A 19,663-nucleotide genomic window follows, 5' to 3' on the forward strand; every position below is an offset into this window, starting at 1 on the left:
ACAACACCGTGGTTTCATTTTTTAAAATCAGTAAGAGCCACAAAGCCTGTGGAACTGTGCAAACAAGGAAGGTAGAAATCCAAATACCAGGACTAACTATAAAGAAAAAGCTCCACACTGAAATCTAAGGCAGAGATTAATAAGGTTCTGAGCATCGGGATATTTGTGGACACAGGATGCAAGGGGAGATGGATCTGAACAGCAGGGCGATTTAGACAATGAAATGTCATAGTAAGAACACCACTGTCAAACCTTCAAATTTAGAGACTGTGGTGAAAATTAAGCCAGTGGCAATTTTCAATGCTTGTAGCATCTGCGCCCAACAGTTCAGCACCCAGAGCCTGGACAGCGCCACAGACTTTGCTCCCAAGGCAGCCTTCCCGTCTCATCAATCTACTCAGAGACAGACTGTCAACACAGCCAGACTCATTAGATAGTTACTGAAAATCCTCTAAGACTTCCCTTTCAAACGCAAAACGACTTCCACATTTAATTGCCTATCTGAAAAAGCACAAGCAAGAAATTAAAGAGATCGAAATTAAATTTATTAATGGGAGAGCTTGATGGTATTTAATTCTAAAGATCAGACTTGTCCTTGATGGGGCTTGAGAAAAAAGTATAAAGAAGAGACACAATAAAAACATGACTTCACCATCCCATAAATTCCACGAATTCTTCACTTGTCTTTGAGAAATGGGTGAAAACCATCAAAATAATTGAACTTCTTAAAAATTGGATTGTGCAAGTGAAAGGTGTTTATGAGAAGCTGATGACTCCGGATCTTATCATCCTGGAGGACAGCACAGAATAGTTAATATGTTCCTTGAGGGACTAGGATGCTGACGTCTTTTACTGATACCGGATCATTACGTGACTGAGGAAAAAAAAAAGGAAGTCATATCATGAATAAAAATCGGAGCACTACATTGTAACCAAAATATTCTGTACTTGAAGGCAATTGCAGACAGATGTTGACAAAGAGGTGTCTCTTGAAACCATATACGGATAGATTTTTTTATTAACTGCATATATAAATACGAGCAGAAGGCCAGTCAGCTCTGTCAGCATCAGCAGAAGCCCCATCTTCAAACGCAGCCTGAGACCTCGGAACAGAGAAGGTGCCTCTGACTCTTGCAAGCTGCCGGATCATCTCCCACAGAGGCCGGCAGCCCGGGCTAGCCCTCTCCTTTCCCATTCTCCCTTCTTCCTTGACTTTCACTCTTTTTCTTACCCACTAGCTTCTTTCCCCAGGCGGACTTAAGGCCACTCTCCTCCCCCTCCCTTTGGCTGCTCGCCTACTCTGTCTTCTACATCTCTCTTCTCGCCCACTTCCTTCAGTGTCACGCTCCTTCCTAATTCTGTGCGTCTACAAAGTTTTGAGCGGAATTTTAGCCTCGGCAAACAAGTCCCCCCAGCTCCTCCAGCTAATTCCTGCGGCTTCTCTCCAGACACCAGCGCCAGACAGTGAGTGATGCCTCTTGGGTTGTGATTCCAGCCCGGAAACTCGAAGGAGCCCTTTGCCCTCCGTCCTACTTGGCAGCCAACACTCTCATAGCAGCGGTAAGAGTCAAGTAGTAGGGGGGAGGGGGGCTTTTACCATACCATACTAACCGATTCATTTACTATAGGCTCCCTCCCGCGTGCTGGCAGCAATATCAGTGTACGAGTTAGCTTTCTTTAGTTCAAGGTCTGGCTAGTTACTGGGTGCACATACACAGCTATTTTTTTTTTTTCCGAATTATACCAAGGGAGAAGTGGCCAGACGCACCAGGGTGGCTAAGTGGCGTTCAACACAAGGAGCCGCAGCTTCTCTTGCTCCCCCAGCTCCCAGGAGTTTTTTTAGGTTAGAAGGTGGAAAACCAGGGGCAATCTCACTTACTGCGTGCCCTCTTTTCCCTCCTGCTTTGTAGAATGACCATGTGTAGCGGAGTGAGGCTGGCCTTGCTGGTCTACGGGATAATAATGCAGAGCAGCGTCTCCTGCTCACCTGCCGCCGCTGGACTCCGTTTTCCTGGGATCAGGTAGGTGCTAGCCTAGGCTGAGCTAGATTTTTCTGTCGCCAGACACCACCTCCCGGTCGCCTCCCTACAGTTCTGGATCACGCGCTGCTAAGCATAGCTTCCTGCGCAGACAGGGCATTTCTACTGCCTTTGACTAGGTACCAGGTCCCTAGCTGAGTCTGGGGGGTGGGGGCTGGTCAAGGAAGCTGTAGTACAGCGAGCCTCACTCCTTCCTCATCAGTGGAGCCCAGGAACCCACATAAAGGGAGTGAGTTTCCGACCCTTATAGAAACCCTCCTCCAACTTGTCCAAAGGAAGGGTCAAGGTGCCTCTCTCCGCTTGGCTTCTTTTACCTTTTCTTAGGTAGAGTTGGAGAACTTCCGCTCCCAGAGCAAAGCCTGGGGCTAAGAGTGAAGCTCGCTCCACTTTGCTTTGTTACTGCCCATTCTGGACTATTGGGGCGGGGTCTCTCGTTCCTCCGCCCTTCCTGTTGTCTCATTCGAATTCTTTTCCACTGGAACAGCTTTCTTTCAAATGAATCCGTTTCAACTAGAGTTTGAGCCCTAAACGTCTTAGGGGTGGGGGTCTTGCCCAGCCAAGGTTAAGGAAAAGCGACTTGAGAGACGGAAAACACAAGAAGGAAACAGCGAGGGAGGGGGAAGAAACGGATGTTAAGGAGAGAAAACCAGCAGGCTGGAGGGGTTGGGAGAACAACCTAGCCCACTTGAGGATGCAGAAAACCGGGCTTTTTGTCTTGGCATCTGCTTCTAATCGTGCGGCGCTGCCCGGGCTCCCTACTTCAGCCCCAGAGCCCACTACTTGTATGCGGGACAGTGGAAATGCGTGGGTCCGCCTTACATGGGTGCGGGGTGGCACTCAGGACAGTCAGGAGCACGCGGAGACGAGCTGATTCTTGTAGCCGCGCCCAAGAACCTCTGCCTTTGCCGGGCATCTGCCCATTGATGTACTGGCAGACAGAAGAAATCCTCTCTTCTTTATGAGGACGCCTGCATGTGGGCGCCCAGAAGAGCAGTGGGTGGCTAGAAAGATCCTGGTTCAGGGTTCGGGGGCATACTGGGAGATGGGAGCTTGGATGTGCGCGGTGCGTAGGATCTCACCCGACTCTGGCCTCTCCAGGGAGGGCAGAAAGGTAATACGACTGGATTCTGCCTGGACAATGTTTTTAGTCCCTATTGCATTCCGCGTATCTCCAAGAGCCAAAAGCCACTCGGCTTTGCATTTTTTTGTCCTCCTCTGCCCGTCCTCTGTAAGGCATGAAGGTGATATGTGAGGAGCCTGAGATCCCCCGAATACCTAGGGAATGTCAGTCCCCAGTCGACCCCTTCCCTTGCGTTCTGGGGTTGAGATGGAATCCAGCCTCCGCTTTATTGCTAATAGACCAGCAGGAACTCTTTGTTTAATGGACTCGAAAGCCCTCTTCCTTTCCCCTCGGTCTATTCTCAAAGTTCCGTGTGCCTAGCACTTTTCCTGGGTGATAGGCACTGGAGCGCTCCGCCACACCGCAGAATGAGCCAAACTAGCTAAGTTTAGGGGCATTTATTATTCATGTTCCTAGCAGATTCTCTCCAGCCCAAAATAGAAGCCGGAGGTTCTCTGTGACCTACATCAGCGCAGGGAAGGGCTCCCCTGGGTTGGACGGCTTGGATGGGGGTGGCTGCTGCCAGAGGTGGCCTCCTGAATCCTATCTACCCACTCACCCTCCTTCCATTCTGCTCTGGGTCTGTCTAACTCATATCATGTCTTGGCTCATATCATCTTTTAGGATCTTTCTGGTGCGTTCTAAATGCTACTTGGTGGGGAGAGGGCCGGCTTTTCACTTGACCAGGTATTGGGGTCTACACGGTTGTTCAGTTCTCTTGGGATCATTGATCCGCCTGAAGAGACATGAGCGAATTTCCTTCTGAAGTAGGAACTTCTGCAGCGGTGTAGTTTCCTTACCTCGTCCCTAGGACTAATCTAGAAGAAAGGACAATTCTTCATGGGAGGCCATAACAAAGAAAGAAAATAAATTCTTGGGACCTGGCAGAACTAGGGGGAGAGGTACTTTTAATGACCCTCCTTCTGGCTATCCCACAGACCAGAAGATGAGGCTTACGACCAGGACGGGAACCCGCTGCAGGACTTCTACGACTGGGACCCCCCGGGCGTAGGGAGCCCCGCCTCCGCGCTGCGTGACGCCTACGCCCTCTACTATCCAGCCGACAGGAGGTATAACCCGCCCGACTTCCGCCTGACCTGACGGGGGAGACCCGGTAGTTGCTCTAAAACTAGGGGCCTTCCTATGAAAGTCCAAGTCTCCTTTCTATCTGGGAGAATCCAGAAAATTAGCAGACAGATTCCTGTGAACCTGAGGCCGCACCTAGGACTGAAAACTGCGGCCTGAGAGGTGTCCCTGTGTGTGCAACTCCGTAGATGGGACGCTCTCAGGTCAGAGAGGTCACCCCAGGGGCCAGGACTAAATCCTATCTTAGATTTACCCCCGGGAACTTCCGATAGTAACTTCAGGTCCTGTGTCTCTAGTGGTTGTCCCGTAATCCTCCTCGAAAGCCCAGCAAGTGGGGACCTTGGTTGTCACTTGAAAAACCGAGTCAGTGATTGACCCAGGTCTCATACTTTGTCTCCCATTAGAGATGTCGCCCACGAGATCCTTAACGAAGCCTACCGCAAAGTCTTGGACCAGTTGTCCTCCAGGAAGTACCTGCAGTCGGTCGTGACCAGGGGCGTGGGGTAAGAGTTTGTGACAGAGTTAATCCGTGGGTGATGAGCGCTTCAGGATGAGAGCGCGTAGGGAGGGCGGGGCAAATCGTGAACGTTTCTGCGCTCCAGAGCGCGTGTGCGCAGGAGGGTGTGTCTGCGTCCCGGCATCTAGGTGGAAACTATCAGCCTCGGGCGGAGATCTAGAAGTTGGGCTTTTAAACTTACCTTAAGAGCCAGAGACCCCGTGAGAGAGAAAGAGGGTAGAAAAATTGGGGTTTGAATCCTTGTTGAATGAGAAACAAGTTAAATCAGATAGCCCCCTTACCAGTCGTTCAAAACCCTCGAGGTTCGTGGAAGTGCTTGCCATACTTTGGCATCACGTTTACTATGAAGGCAAACCTAAGGAACAAAGCCTCCAGTTTAGATACTTGAAAGAAATCGTTTTTGCTCCGGCCAGACAAACCAAGAGCTAAGGTTTTGCATGTGTCAGCAGAAGGCAACATTTAAATAAAGCCCACGGGGAAGCCGATTAAATTTTAACCATGAATAATTCATGCGGTGAAAAATATTGCCTACAGTCTGTCGCTTTATATCACTATCAGGTTTTTTTTTTTTCAACTTAACGTAGGCAAAGAGAGAGGCGTATCCATGTTTGCCTAGATTTGTGGAATCGATAATTTAGCAGAAGCCAGTGAGGCATTTAGCAACCTTTGTATGTCCGGTAGTGGAAAGGTACAAGTCCGTACAATTTAGCTAGAAACAGTGATAATGTAATCTTGAGAAGCAACCTTTGGAGAAGAGATTAAAGAGCGAGCACTCTCCGGACGCCCGGGATACTTTAGAAATATCTAGAAAGATTTGAAAGGATCCCAGTCGTAGAAGTCCTGCAGCGTGTTTTCACGGCTAGGAAACTGTGGGTGGGAAGGAGGGTCCCCCGGGTCTCCTTCACAGTGTTCCCGTCAGCTGGGGTGCGCCAGAGTAGGGCTGCGCAGGAAAGTTCAGAGTCCCGTAGGCTGCCGCCTGGGGTTAGGGCACACTTGTTTCTTCCGCACACACTCAACGTATCTCCCGCCCCGCCCCCTCTCCTTGCAGCGAGAATCCAGGCGGCGGCGTAGCCGACGACCGGGCACCCCTTACCAAGCGCCACTCGGACGGCATCTTCACCGATAGCTACAGCCGTTACCGAAAACAAATGGCTGTCAAGAAATACTTGGCGGCCGTGCTAGGGAAAAGGTATAAACAGAGGGTTAAAAACAAAGGACGCCGAATAGCGTACTTGTAGCGATGAATTGCCAGCTACGGTGTGTATAACATGAAAATTCGTTTTCCAAATTGACTGACCAGTCATCGCTCATGTGTTCTTTCCAAACATGTATTTATGTATGAAGTAAAGCCATTAAATGACTATTTTGATAATAATATTGTTTTTTCTTTTTACGAAGCACTAGAGAATGCACAGATATACTTTGTGGACCAATTATTGATATATATTATAAATATATATTAAGAGTATATATATAAGTATAAGAGAGAGCAATTCTTAAGCGTGCACAAGGATTGAAAATTCGCCTGAGCTGTTTATGTTTTTATATAAAATGAATAGAAAAAATAGACAATCATTGTTTTGAATATTACTCCTATTTTTGTAAACTGGAATTAAAGGATAGTATTTTTATCCACAACAGGCCTGAAGATACCAAAAATGGCCATTTGCTACTGTACAAAAAACAAGGATGCCCTGCTCCAGGGGAATTCTGAGCTGATGACTGGGGAAATTGCTGAAGGGCTTCCTTTCCCTGTGAGTCTCTGGGGCAGGCTGCTTGAACCCCAGCCTAACTCACTCAAGGGGGCTTTGTCCCACTGGCTGCGGGCAATTCCAACACTTTGGCTTTCTTTGATTCTCCTTTTATGTGTATTTGTCTCTCCTCAGACTCTCAGCCCAGAAGGAAATTCTAATTAAACAACAGCTCGATCCAAATTGTGCTTCTCCCCAGAATTTACGTCATTCCCTGGGAGAAAAGTTGAGGAATTGTACAGAGATCGGCTTGGAGAGAAAGCTCTCTTTTCTGTACTTCCTGATTCTCCAGGGAACCGACTATCCCAAGGTTAGGGCAATTGGAACAAAGTGAAAGAAATAGAGGCGGATTGGAGGAGGCAGAACGTGGGTGGCAGAGGAAGACTTTGCAGAGGGACTGGTTTGAGAACTGCCCCAGGTCTGAGAATCTGAGGGCAAGTCCACTCCCTTTGTAGGTTCCACTGCCTGACAAATTGGGTGCTGGATATTGAAATCGAGTGCAAAGTACAATGTGTTTTTCTCCAGTGCTGTCTGTGCTTCTCATTTTGTGAAATGACCAGGATCCCCCTCTTGGAATCCTATTCTGTAGAAGCCACCCCTGTTCTTTGTGGTTTTTCTGGAGAACTCTCCTTTCTATCCCTACCCTCCTGTATTGTTTAAGAATCATTTGCCATTTTCACTTCTCTTAAGTTTGTGAATGCTACTCATTTTTTGTTGTTTGATGCAAGCAGTGACTGTGAAGTTTAGGAACCCCTGTGTAGCTACCATGAAGTAATTATGCACTAAATATGAACCTTTTGTTTCTTGTTTATTGAGTTTGTAGGTAAAATGTATTTTTCTACATTATGGCTTATTGCTTAGTAAAATTGTTTCATAAAACCAATCTTTGTCATATTAGAATGTGTAGTGTTCCAATATTGCTCAGTTTGACTAACTGATAAATCATTTAAACCCCATCTTCATATGTATGAGTACTATCTTATATCTCTGGTCAAGAGTGGGGTAAGCAGGGTCCCATACCCACTTTTGTATCCTGTCTTGGCTAAAGAAAGCATGTCTGTTTCTTGTCAATTTCTTGAACTTATGTGGAGTAATCTTTATAAACAAAAGAACCTTCACCCAGTAACCAGATCAAGCAACAACAAACCAGCAAGTCTCCAAATTTTAGGTACAAATTTTTAAAACAAAACAAAACAAAAACAAACAAACAAACAAACAAACCCTCAGAAAAAAAACCCCATTAGTTTGTAAAGTTTAAAGAACTTTTCCTTTTTTTTGTACAGATTTGGTTAGTATGAAGTCAGGCATCTAAGAAAACAGAACTGTATTTGCATTCCCAGGCGGGTGGATGGATGCTGCCCCGTGACCACATTGCAAACAGAGAAAGCAGGCATTTGATCTCAGCCTGTGTCCGGCTACAGGATCAATCTTTATTTCTGCAGTCTCCTCAGGCAATGTGACCCGGGATGCAGTTTGCAGCTTTAGTGCCTTTCTTTGCCTTTTAAATCGCCACGAATCACAGATGGCTATTTAGTGGCCCTACAATGCTGCAACACATCGGCTTGCGTTTTAGTCTTAATTATTTGTTTCTTGGATAATGGGCAGACTTTTCTGTATTTGTGTCAGCTGCTAGTGGTGAAACAAGGCTCTAGTGAACCTTTTCTTTATGAAGTCTAACTTAGTGTTCACGTGGCTAGTGGCAAGCATTTTACAGTGATCACCTAATTTAACCTTTTGTATACTTTTCAGAAATGCCAAGAGCCTTATTAACCTGGAGCAGATTTATGATATAGTGGTGATATAGGTAGATGTTAGTCTTGAAACTCTTATTTTGTGTGCAACTGATTATAAAAACATATTAACCAAGCATTATTACACATATAATATCTATAATTAGGTCTTTGATAACTGTTATACAAAGCGTGTAAAATTTGTATGAATAAATTTTTGTAAACAATTCACTTTGGTCTAATGTTTGGAGAAAAACACATTCAGGAAATAATAATTTTTAAATCTTTTAAAGTACTATATTTCTTTAACAGCCATAAGATTTTTTTCATGTCTGGAATACTTATCAGCCTAAACATTCATGCATTTCATAAATTGTACTCTAACATCTGTTTGATGAGGTACTGGACTCAACAAAAAATCTTTAAAATAACTGGTCAGATGGAGAAGCCTAAGAAAACACTAAACCCATGAATAGATAAGGATGCTAGAACATTTGTAAGCTACATAGATTAGTTTCTGTCAGCTGGTATGTCCATATATGGCTTAGTATACAGAAAGTTACCAGGCAGTGGTGACATATCATATTGCAGTGTTAGGTACATTTGTAAAGTTATTATTTAGCTTTTAAAAAAGTAGCTGTATACTAGCTAGGTCTTAATGAAATTTTGTATAAAAATGATGTAAATAATCAGTTTGGGGATTGCAGAATGTATTTGGAGATATGAGTTATTGTTCACTAGAATGTTTTCAGTGGAAGGATCAAGGACATGTTAACAAGAGCTTTAAAAGAAAATACCTTGAAGCCTAAAGAAAAATAGTAAGGTTATCTGAGGATAATATAGGCTACTAACCCTGGAATTTGCATCACTAAGAAGGCCCCAATTATCTTGTTACAAAAGTGCAACTACATGTCAGTCAAGCTCTTTGACCAGCATACCTACCCATTTCAGATGTTTAATCTGTATTAGTAAGAGTTAAAGGAAAGTCTTCATATGAAAATCCCATACATTTTCAAGGGTATTTTTGGTATCCTTGTCTATTTCTGAGTTAAAAATACTTTGAGAATCATTAATCATAGTTCATACAATTTAATGTAAAATATCATATTTTCATTCTAAAATTACTAAAATTAGTTGGACTCAATTTAAAAACTCACTAAATATGTCACAGTAGTACTTAAAGGCTAGTAAAATTTCAAAAATTATTGTTAGAGCATAGCCCAGCATTTTAGAACCATATATGGAAGAGCCCAAATCTAGAAATTAGATATATGGAGAAAATAAGAAAAGAATATAACATAGTTAGTTCATATCAGATTTTACTAGCTAAGGAAAATTTTTTCCTTCATTTGTAATTTTCCTCTTTCTATGTCACAGTGTAGTAAATGAGAAAAATGGAGAAAGACAATTTGTTTTGATGAGGGATAATATAATGATTTGTCAAAGAAGTAAAGAAAAGCCCTAAACTTGGCTGACATCAAGTGAAATTCAGATATGCAAATTCTCTTGGTGTATTTTTTTATACGGGATAAAAGAAATGATAGGCATTAATATGAAGACTTAAGACAATTGAGTTTTCAAGGGTCTAAAATACGTGCCTTGCTGCTGTAAGGACTGGGACCATAGAGATCCCATATAATACAGTTTAAACACCTGAAATGGGTAATATAGATTAAACACCTGAAACTGGTCAAAGAGCTTGACTGACATGTAGTTGCACTTTTGTAAAAGATAATTGGGGCCTTCTTAGTGATGAAAATTCTAGGGTTACACCAGAATCAATGAGCCTACATTTTAAATAAAAATGCTACACTGATGTGTGTTAAGTTTATGACCACTTAGATTTAGAATTTAATGACATATATAGATAGGAACATATATTTTCAAGTTAGCTATTTTTTATATTAAATAATCATCAGGTTATGCTCCTTGCATACAGTAATCAGTAAAAGTCACATCTGCTTTTCCACCCTCCAAGAATAGACATTAGGCTTTTGGAGAAGTACAATAGCTCCTTTAAGTCGTTTAGACCACTAATTAGTATGATTTTATGTGAGTATTCTGGTTGCCTGCCCCCTACCACATTTATAGGTAGTTCCTGAAGGAGAGTGATTTTCTAAATAGAATTCTAGAACCTTCAATCTCATGGTTAGAAGATCAGTGCTATACAGAGAGCCTTGTTGTAGCTACCTGGTACTAATTATGGGACCAAGAAATCAACTTCCAGTTGTATTGCATCTCAATTTGGTTGTAACAGTTTTAAACCTCTGAACTGTTCGCAAGATGACATCACCTGGAAGTGTCACTGTGGCCTCAATCAACCGTTTATGCCAGTACAGTATTAGAAGTCACAGCTTAGCTAGTAGCATACATGTTCCCCTTGCTGCTGACCTTGCTGCTACGCTGGATCCCTACATCAACTTGCAGTCTATCTTTGGGACCTGGATAATTCTCCTTCAATCAGTTTTAGCTCTTTTGTATCCTGTCCTTTGAATGAGCCAGCACTGTCACAGAATTCCAAGTTGTTCCAGTTGCTTTTCTATGACTCTTTTGTGACCCTCTTTCACATGAGAATTTTTTAGCATATAGTTATAAAAATAGGTATATACACCAAACACTTACCATAACAAATCATACATCTATTTTTGAATAATTTTACGATTTATAATAGATGAAAAGCAAATTTGCATACTAATGATCTTATTTTTATTAGTATTTGCATACTAATGTACTTATTTTTACATAAATAATTGACTATTGACTGAATATTTGATACTGAAGAATATCTTCAACCTTTATCAGAGTTAATTGATAATTTATAGTCAATGATACCGAGGATGCTGTTTGCATGAATACATATTATAAAATCTCAGAAGTATGTTTAGGGTCATTTTAGATATTTCTGGAAATTAAATTCTCATATTGTGCCAAAATTTATATATTGATTCTTTAAAATGAAACTCAAGTCAACAATTAAACCACCAATCTTAAAAATCAAGTTCAACATAGTAGAAAGTCTAAACTGATACCTATTGAGGAGTGAGTAGGGAATACTAAAATTCTTTGTTTCTCACAATTAAACTATTACGGTTGTATAAAAACATAACATATTTTGTGTATAGCAACAACACTGAGTTCAAAACATAAAATAGTCTTGAGTCTGACATGAGATGGTTCAGACAGTAATTATCGGCATTGTGTCCAGTGTTGTAGTACGCAGAATACAAAGTGTAAATATTGTGTGTTCAGAACAAAAGTTGCCATGAAGTCATATGAAAACTTCTGATTCATTTTGCGTTTGAGTTTGAAATACTTTTTTTGTTTTTTTTTTGTTTTTTTTTTTTGGGGGGACCTTTTACTGTTGTTAGATTTATTCTGGACATGTTCAGTTACATGACACATTGTGAGATTGCAACACACAGTTTGAGAAGTTGTCCTTAGAAGGACAGCTTCACAATCTTTGAAATGAGAATGTATTTTTCTCTATTCTTGTAATCTCTCTTGGCCTGTTATAATTCTTCTACCTGTTCAATGTCAATCAACTGTAAAGTCCAAGGACTCAAGTTTCCTTCCTTCCTCTGTATCCTCCTTTGTGTGCCCCCACCTCTCTTGTTGGCCTTAGACACAAACCCCCTTGCCTCAACATCCAAGTCCTTTCACACTACAGCAGATTCATCAAATGCCATGAGATAGTAAACCTGCCTTGGATAGAAGAAAAGAAGTATCTTGAGATTCAAACAGGGAACTAAACTGTCCTCAAATTGATAGTTATCATAGTAGTTATTTATGACTGATGGAGAAACTTCCTTGTCAACTAGAATGTAATTTAAAATATGATTTGGTAGATAAGAAAATTGAGATTATAGAACAATTTTTATTTCCTTTATGTTTTTTTTCTACCAACAGTTTAGTATTCTAGCAGGTGACACCATCTTCTTCAAGTTACATTCTTGCTGAGTAATACAGAACTCTAACTCAGGAAGGGGTAGTCTGTGTGCAGCACAAAAGTAATAAGATAATAGCATGTCGTTGTGCCTGATTCCTTTTTGCTTAAACACCCCTAATTTTGGTTGATTAACAACACATTCTCTATACAGGACATGAGTTTATGAGATATTAACTGACTTCTAGATACAGCCAATCAGGATAATTGAATCCCTTAATAACAAGTCATACCTCTTATGTGATTCATTTTAGGATAGTGCGATTAAAGAAGACTTTTTTTCTGAATACGTCCAGGAAGAATGTTATTTCTTTCCCCTAAATAGTTGGTATATAATGTCACACCATACAAGAAGGCAGCCTCAGCTACGGAAAGATGGCTCAGTGGTTACGAGTACCACTCATAGAAGACCCCAACTATAGACTTTTGATTGGGCTTACATTACCATCCATGAATTCCTCCATTGAAGCAGGCCTCTGTCCAACTAGAAAGCAATTGGAAGTCATGTCACTATTACACTAGTGTGCACATTTTCCAGGCAGATTGATAGAGCAGTAAGTCCATAACTGATAAACTGCTGCTGATTCTCCTAAGCAGTCTTCATTTAGTCTTTGCAAACTATGAATGTTAATATGGAGCAAGCTTCCAGATGCATTTCAGCTTGATTTCTCTTTTCCCAAATGGAAAATATGTGGCATCTTGAGCTGCAGGGTCTTGCTGTCAGCTGGTAACCAAGAGAAGTGGCTACAACTTATAGTGTTTTGGGAGTCTCTAGTGTATCCCTGACCAATGACCTTCAGGGAAGCAACCCTATCCCTGAATTTTCATTTAATAGTATATCTTCTAGAAAGCATTCTCCAGCCATGCAGGGTATCTTTATTCAAAGTTACTTAAAATCATTAATTTGTAAACTACAGCAATTCTTTGAGAACATGTCATAAAGGCTCTAAACTCTTCACTGAACAATTTTTTGGAGTCATGTTCTCATGTGGTCCAGGCTGACCACAAACCTGCCATGTAGTTGAGTGGTAACAACATAGGCATGTTCCTGATCTCTATAGTCCCCAGTTCTTGTCCCCCGTTCCCTTCTTCTTCTTCTTCTTCTTCTTCTTCTTCTTCTTCTTCTTCTTCTTCTTCTTCTTCTTCTTCTTCTTCTTCTTCTTCTTCTTCTTCTTCTTCTTCTTCTTTTACTTCTTCTTCTTCTTCTCCTCCTTCTCCTCCTCCTTCTTCTTCCCTGGTTGTTGCCACTATTCTCTGCCATACTACTCAATCTATACACTTCAGAGTTTCTTCCCTTCCCTCCATTCATGTAGTAGGCCTTTCTGTTTCAGGGATTTTCCAGCCCCATTCCTTCAGAACCTCACACCTGACATAATCACTTTGACTAAAGTCCAGTAAGCCTTTTCACCTATGTAGGCTAAACTTGATTGTTCAATTGTTGCACAGCTACCAAAGCCTTTGAAAGTTTTTTTCAAGATCTTTGAGATGACCCTGAGGAAATCCTTCAGATACCTGAGATGGGGGCTTGGTGAAATGAGCATTGGTCACCAGCATATTCTACAATATTCTATCACTGTGATAATTGATAGGATCAATTTTTACCAACAGATTTCAGAAGATATTAGGGTAGAAGAACTTTGATAAGCATGGTTTTCCAGGTCCCTGTTGTTCCCTGGGGAATAGTGGGCTAAGGCGAAATAGCAATGCTAATATGCCATTCAGGGGTAAGTTTTTTCAGGTAGAGGGAAGACCAAACCTAATGGATTTCTAATTCTTTTTTTTTTTCATCTACAATGTTGTTCTGACTGGTTTTGTGTGTGAACTTGACACAAGCTGGAGTCATCAGAGAGGAAGGAGTCTTAGTTGAGGAAATGCCTCCATGAGAACCAGCTGTAAGGAATTTTCTCAATTAGTGATCAGTGGAGGTGATCCATTAGCCTATGGTGGGTGATGCCATCCCTGGGTTGGTGGTCCTGGATTTTATAAGACAGCAGGCTAAGCAGGCCATGGGAAGCAAAGCAGTAAGCAGCTCTCCTTTATGGCCTCTGCATCAGTTCCCAACTTCAGGATCCTGCCCTGTTTGAGCAGCTGTCCTGACTTTCTTTGGTGGTAAACAGCAATGTGGAAGTGTAAGCAGAATAAACCCTTGTCTCCCCAACTTGCTTTATGGCCATGTTGTTTTGTCACAGCAATAGAAACCCGAAGACAAATGTCGTAAACACCTAGTTTAGTTCTTTTGCTGTTTATAGGATTAAAAAAATCTTTTATTCATAATCCGCCTGTGTCTTACTTCCTGACTTTTTTGTGTTATTATGTTTTGCTCTATTGTATACAGATTATCTAGTAATAGTCAGAGCATACTGCTGTACAGCAGACTTATAGAAAATTTTCATCTTACATATTTGAAAGTTTATACCCTTTGAAGATTTCCACAACAGCCACCATTCTATAGTCTACTTTGATGAATTTGACTACTTTGGAGACCTTGTATAAATGAAATCATGTATTGCTTGTCCTTCTGCCACTGGCTTATTTCACTAAGCATGATGTCTTCAAAGTTCATCCATGTTGCAGCATATGATGTCCCTTTTACAGGTGTCTTTTCTGTAGACCAGGCTGGCCTTGAACTCACAGACATCTGCTACCTCTGCCTCCCGAGTGCTGGGATTAAAGGCATGAGGCACCATCATCCAGCTGACCACATGTTTTTTTTTTAAATAAACTTTTTCTTTAATTAATTTATTTCCAGCCAGATCACAGTTTCCCCTTCTTTCTTCCCCTCCTCCCAATCCCTCTCCAAACCTCCTCCATCCAACCCTCATTTGTCTTTTGAAAAGGGCAGGCCTCCCAAGTATATCAGCTAGCCCTGGCATATCAAATTGCAGTAAGGCTAGGCACACTCTCTCCTATTAAGGCTAGATGAAGTATCTCAATCAGAGGGAAGAGTCCCAAAAGCAGGTAACAGAGTCAGAGCCAACCCTTGCTTCCACTGTTAGGAGTCCCACAGGAAGACCAAGCTCCACAACTGTAACTGTAACATGTGCAAGGACCTAGGTCAGTCCTATGATTGGCAGTTAAGTCTCTGTGAGTCTCTACGAGCACAGGTTAGTTGATTTCTGTGGGTTTTCTTGTGGTGTCCTTGGCACCTCTGGCTCCTACAATCCTTCCTGCCCCTCTTCCACAGGATTCCCCAAGCTCCACCTAATGTTTGGCTGTGGGTCTCTGTATCTCTTTCCATCAGTTGCTGGGTGAAGCCTTTCTGATGACAATTGAGCTAGGAAACAATCTATGAGTATAGTCATTTCATTGACTGTTTTCTAATTGCCAGCGATGTTTGGCTCTATCATAGGACTCTGGGCTGTTTAACCTATGGGTTTTGACCATCCAGGCAGCGTCAGAATTGGATTCCCTCTTATTGTATGTATTTCAAGCTAGAATAGTCATTCATTGATTGGCGACTCCCATAATTTCTGTGCCACTTTTAACTGAGCACACTTGAAGGCTGGGCAAATTATAAGTCAAAAGTTATGTGGATGGCTTGTGATCCCAGTCCCTCCACTGGAGGTCTGGCCTTGCTACAGAAGATGACTGATTCATGCTCCATATTCCTCATTGTTAGGAGTCTTAGCTAGAATCACGCTCATAGATTCCTGGGAGTTTTCATTGCACTAGGTTTCTTGCTGGTTCCAGAGATGGCCCCTGATTCTAACTGTGTCTCCTTGTACTCTCTCACTCCATCCTCCACAACCTGAGCCCTCCTGGGTTCCCATAACGACTCCCCATTCAGATCTCCACCCCCATCCACCTGTAATATCTGTTCTATTTCCCATTCACAGTGCGGTTCATGTATCCCCCTTGAGTTCTCCTTGCTACTTAGCATCTTTGGGTCTGTAGATTTTTGCATGATTATCTTTTACATTATAACTAATATCCACTTAAAGGTGAGTAATACTATATTTGCCTTTCTATGATCACATGTCCATAATCCATCCATCTATTGATGGGCATACTAGTGAATGACTGTGTCTGTGTCTTGACTCATGTGTACGACGCTATAATGAGCATGGTGTTTTAACAACCAATAATGGTACACCCTTTCAGAAATGGATTTCAAGTGTTAAATTAACATAGTCAAACAATTTTTCATGATTTTGAAAACCACCCTTTATTGAAATGTTTACTTTGGCACCTGGTAATGTTAGTATCAGGCTAACATTCCACAGAACACATTCTTGGAGTGTCTGAGATGGTTAAGGCCCTATGCTGAGACAACTGCGCATGAGGCTACCTCTCTAGTATGAATAGGGCTGCATTTCATCAACAGAGTGAATAAAGCTATTGCTGTAGAGAGGAAGTTTTGTTTTTGAGTAAGTACTTGCCAGTATGGTCCCCTGCTCCTCTAGGTGTAGGTAGAAGCCTGGGGGCCGTCAGCTACAAGAACTTCATTATGTGAGAGGGGTTCAGTTACAGTGTGCGAGCGATGCCTGGAACAACACTACGGGTCTCTGGGCTAATTCTGGAATCTGTTTTCTTCTTTGCTTCAGATGCTGTTGTAGTTTACTTCTCATCCTTTAATAGATAATTTATCTTACCATCTTCACTTTTTTTTTTTAGGGAAAAAAAGTGGGAAATTCATGTTGCAGTAGATTCAGGAACTAAGGGCTAAGATTAATATGCACATGGAAAGGGAGAGCCAGAGAGACCCAGCTAGGGTTAGTGGCCTAAGTGATCTATTTACTTTTACTTTACAATATTAATAATATATTTTATTTAGTCTAATGTATCTAAAACATTGTTTTAATGTATATTAAACATAAATTATTCTTTATTTTATTTTTATTATGTGTATCATCATGGGTATGCATGTAAATGCAGCACTCAAGGCATCAGATGCGGGTGCTGGAAATAGAACTCACTCAGGCACTCTTCAAGAGCAGCATGCACTTTTACCTGCTGAGACACCTCTCCAGCCTCATTAAAAATTAGTGTATTTATCTTTGGAAACATTTTTATTAGAAATTATTGTATAAAACTGTGGGCTTTGTTGTGACACTTTCATATGTGCATATAGTGAAGTTTTCTCATAACCCTTACTAAGCTTCTCTTACTTCCTCTCTTCACCTTCTTCTTCTCTAGTCAACTCTCTTGTACTTTCTGGTCTCTTTTTCCTCCTTGATTCCACATATGAGAGAAACACCCTACTCCTGGCTTGTTTTGCTTAGCACAGCAATCTCAGTTCTCTCCGTTAGATAAAAAGGCTTACAAAAATATACAATTTCATTCTTTATGGATGAATAAGACTCAAGTTTTCTTTATTCAGTGATTTCTTACTGGATACCTATGCTGACTATATAACTTGGTTGTGAATGGTTTTGTAGTAAGCACAGGTATGTAGGAAGCTGTGTGGTGTGTTGACTTTGATTCCTTCAGGCTTACATCCAGGAATGCTAGAACTGGATAATGCAGAAACTTTGAGTTTAGGGTTCTGAGGGACCTCCAATCTGATTTCTATATTAGCAGCAATGATTTCTTTTTCCACCAGCAGTGTATAAAAATTGTCTTTCCCCACATCCTTGCCAGCATTTGTCATTTGTCTTCTTTTCTAAATTTTTTGCTTTTGTACACACATTCATATTCCCTTATGAGTTTGGACAGTTCTTATTTTTCTAAGTCAATGGGATGTCTCAAGAAGTTATTTGAGAACCTGAAAGCGTATGGAATGACCTATTCTTTTATCCTTTACAGACTCAACCTTCTCTGCTGTGTTGTGGGGGTAGTTGCTTAAGAGCAGATCTTTCAGCGACCCCCCCCCCCCCATGCCTCATATTCGGAGTCTGGTGATTATTTTATTTTTTTATTTTTTTTATTTTTTAAATTTCCGCTGCTCTTTGAACTAACATATTTCTGGATGCTTGAGTGCAGGGTACGAAATACACAGAGCAATTTGTGCTAACTCTGAGGTAGGCTGGAAGTGTAGCTCGTTGACAAAGCATGTATACATGTATACAGAGCAGTTTAAGTGTCCTGCTCTATCCCCAGAGTTGTGTAGAAAGGGGAAACAAATACCAGTAACAGCAGCAGACAGCATGGAACCAGAAACAGAAATCAAGGGAAAAACAAGTGTCAACTATGCCCTCTACAATTCTAACAGCAGGAGTGATGGGGGAAGAAATGACATAAACCAAATGTTTTAGAAGATGTAAAGGAAAGACAAAGAGAGAGAGAGAGAGAGAGAGAGAGAGAGAGAGAGAGAGAGAGAGAGAGAGAGAGAAATTAAGAGAATTGGGAAAATAATAAAAGAAAAGTGCATTCAAAAAGTAAAAAGGGGTCTAGAGAGATGGTTCAGCTCTCAAGAGTAGATACTGTTCTTACAGAGGACTCAATTTCCATTCTCAGTACTTGTGTTGGAAATGCTCAAAACTGCCAGCTCCAGGGGGATCCAACTCTCTCTCTCTCTCTCTCTCTCTCTCTCTCTCTCTCTCTCTCTCTCTCTCTCTTATGGGTTCCCTAGACATCTGTATTCATGGATGCACATACTGAGCCTCCCCATCCCCACCTGCCATGGCCAACACATACTCTTAATTAAAAATAAAGCTTGCAATTACAAAGGGGAAAAAGTGAAAAGGAACAAAGTGGGAAAAACATGTACTTTTTAGAGCAAATGATCTAAAAATCATATAAATTAACCTCCGTGTGTGTGTGTGTGTGTGTGTGTGTGTCCTAAGAATTGAACTCAGGCTATCAGATTTGGTGGCAAGTACCTATACTTGCTGATCATCTATCTGATCCTCCTTACTTTCTTTGTCTGTTGCTTACTAGTCATTGGTGGGAGTGATTTGACTCCAGACTCTTTGGAATGGTGTTCAGCTTCTCTGCTCACTAATCCAAGACAGCATGGAGCCAAAATCTTCCCTTGAGTAGAGTTTACCCTGACAGATTTGCTGTATTATTCTGAGTTTTACTATGTGTTTGCATCCCAGCTTCTCCTTTGAAACTCATATGGAGCATAGGGCAACAAGCTGTAGTAGATAGAGGGGACAGAATAGTTCTCATTTTTTTTTATTGATTTTTATTGAGCTCTACATTTTTCTCTGATTCCCTCCCAGCCTCTCCTTTCCCCTTCAACCCTCTCCCAAGGTCCTCTTGCTCCCAATTTACTCAGGAAATCTTGTCTTTTTCTACTTCCTATGTAGATTAGATCTATGCATGTCTCTCTTAGTGTCCTCATTGTTGTCTAGGTTCTCTGGGATTGTGATATGTGGGCTGGTTTTCTTTGCTTTATGTTTAAAAAACCACTTATGAGTGAGCACATGTGGTAACTTTTCTGCCTTGTCTGGGTTACCTCACTCAAAATGATGCTTTCTAGCTCCATCCATTTGCCTGCAAAATTCAAGATGTTATTTTTTTCTGCTGTGTAGGACTTCATTGTGTAATTGTACCACATTTTTCTTATCCATTCTTTAGTCGAGGGGCATTT

The 19,663-nt window shown here is 41.6% G+C and overlaps 1 protein-coding gene across 1 annotated transcript; it reads left to right on the top strand.

Moving 5' to 3' along the window:
- Nucleotides 1-886: 886 nt before the first annotated feature.
- On the top strand, nt 887-8,470 carry Adcyap1 (adenylate cyclase activating polypeptide 1). Its single transcript, XM_048433654.3, has 5 exons — nt 887-1,560; nt 1,911-2,021; nt 4,098-4,229; nt 4,650-4,748; nt 5,811-8,470. The coding sequence occupies exons 2-5, from the start codon at nt 1,912-1,914 to the stop codon at nt 5,998-6,000; spliced, it is 531 nt and encodes a 176-aa protein (XP_048289611.1). The 5' UTR covers nt 887-1,560; nt 1,911; the 3' UTR covers nt 6,001-8,470.
- Nucleotides 8,471-19,663: the final 11,193 nt, after the last annotated feature.

The sequence above is a fragment of the Myodes glareolus genome, chromosome 27 (genome assembly GCF_982192425.1).
Source record: "Myodes glareolus chromosome 27, mMyoGla1.1, whole genome shotgun sequence".
In the NCBI taxonomy this organism is placed as follows: domain Eukaryota; kingdom Metazoa; phylum Chordata; class Mammalia; order Rodentia; family Cricetidae; genus Myodes; species Myodes glareolus.

Coding starts and splice junctions, on each gene's coding strand:
- Adcyap1 (XM_048433654.3), top strand. CDS start 1,912: ATGACCATGTGTAGCGGAGTGAGGCTGGCCTTGCTGGTCTACGGGATA. Junction 2,022..4,097: donor CTCCGTTTTCCTGGGATCAG/GTAGGTGCTAGC, acceptor GCTATCCCACAG/ACCAGAAGATGAGGCTTACG. Junction 4,749..5,810: donor GTCGTGACCAGGGGCGTGGG/GTAAGAGTTTGT, acceptor CTCTCCTTGCAG/CGAGAATCCAGGCGGCGGCG.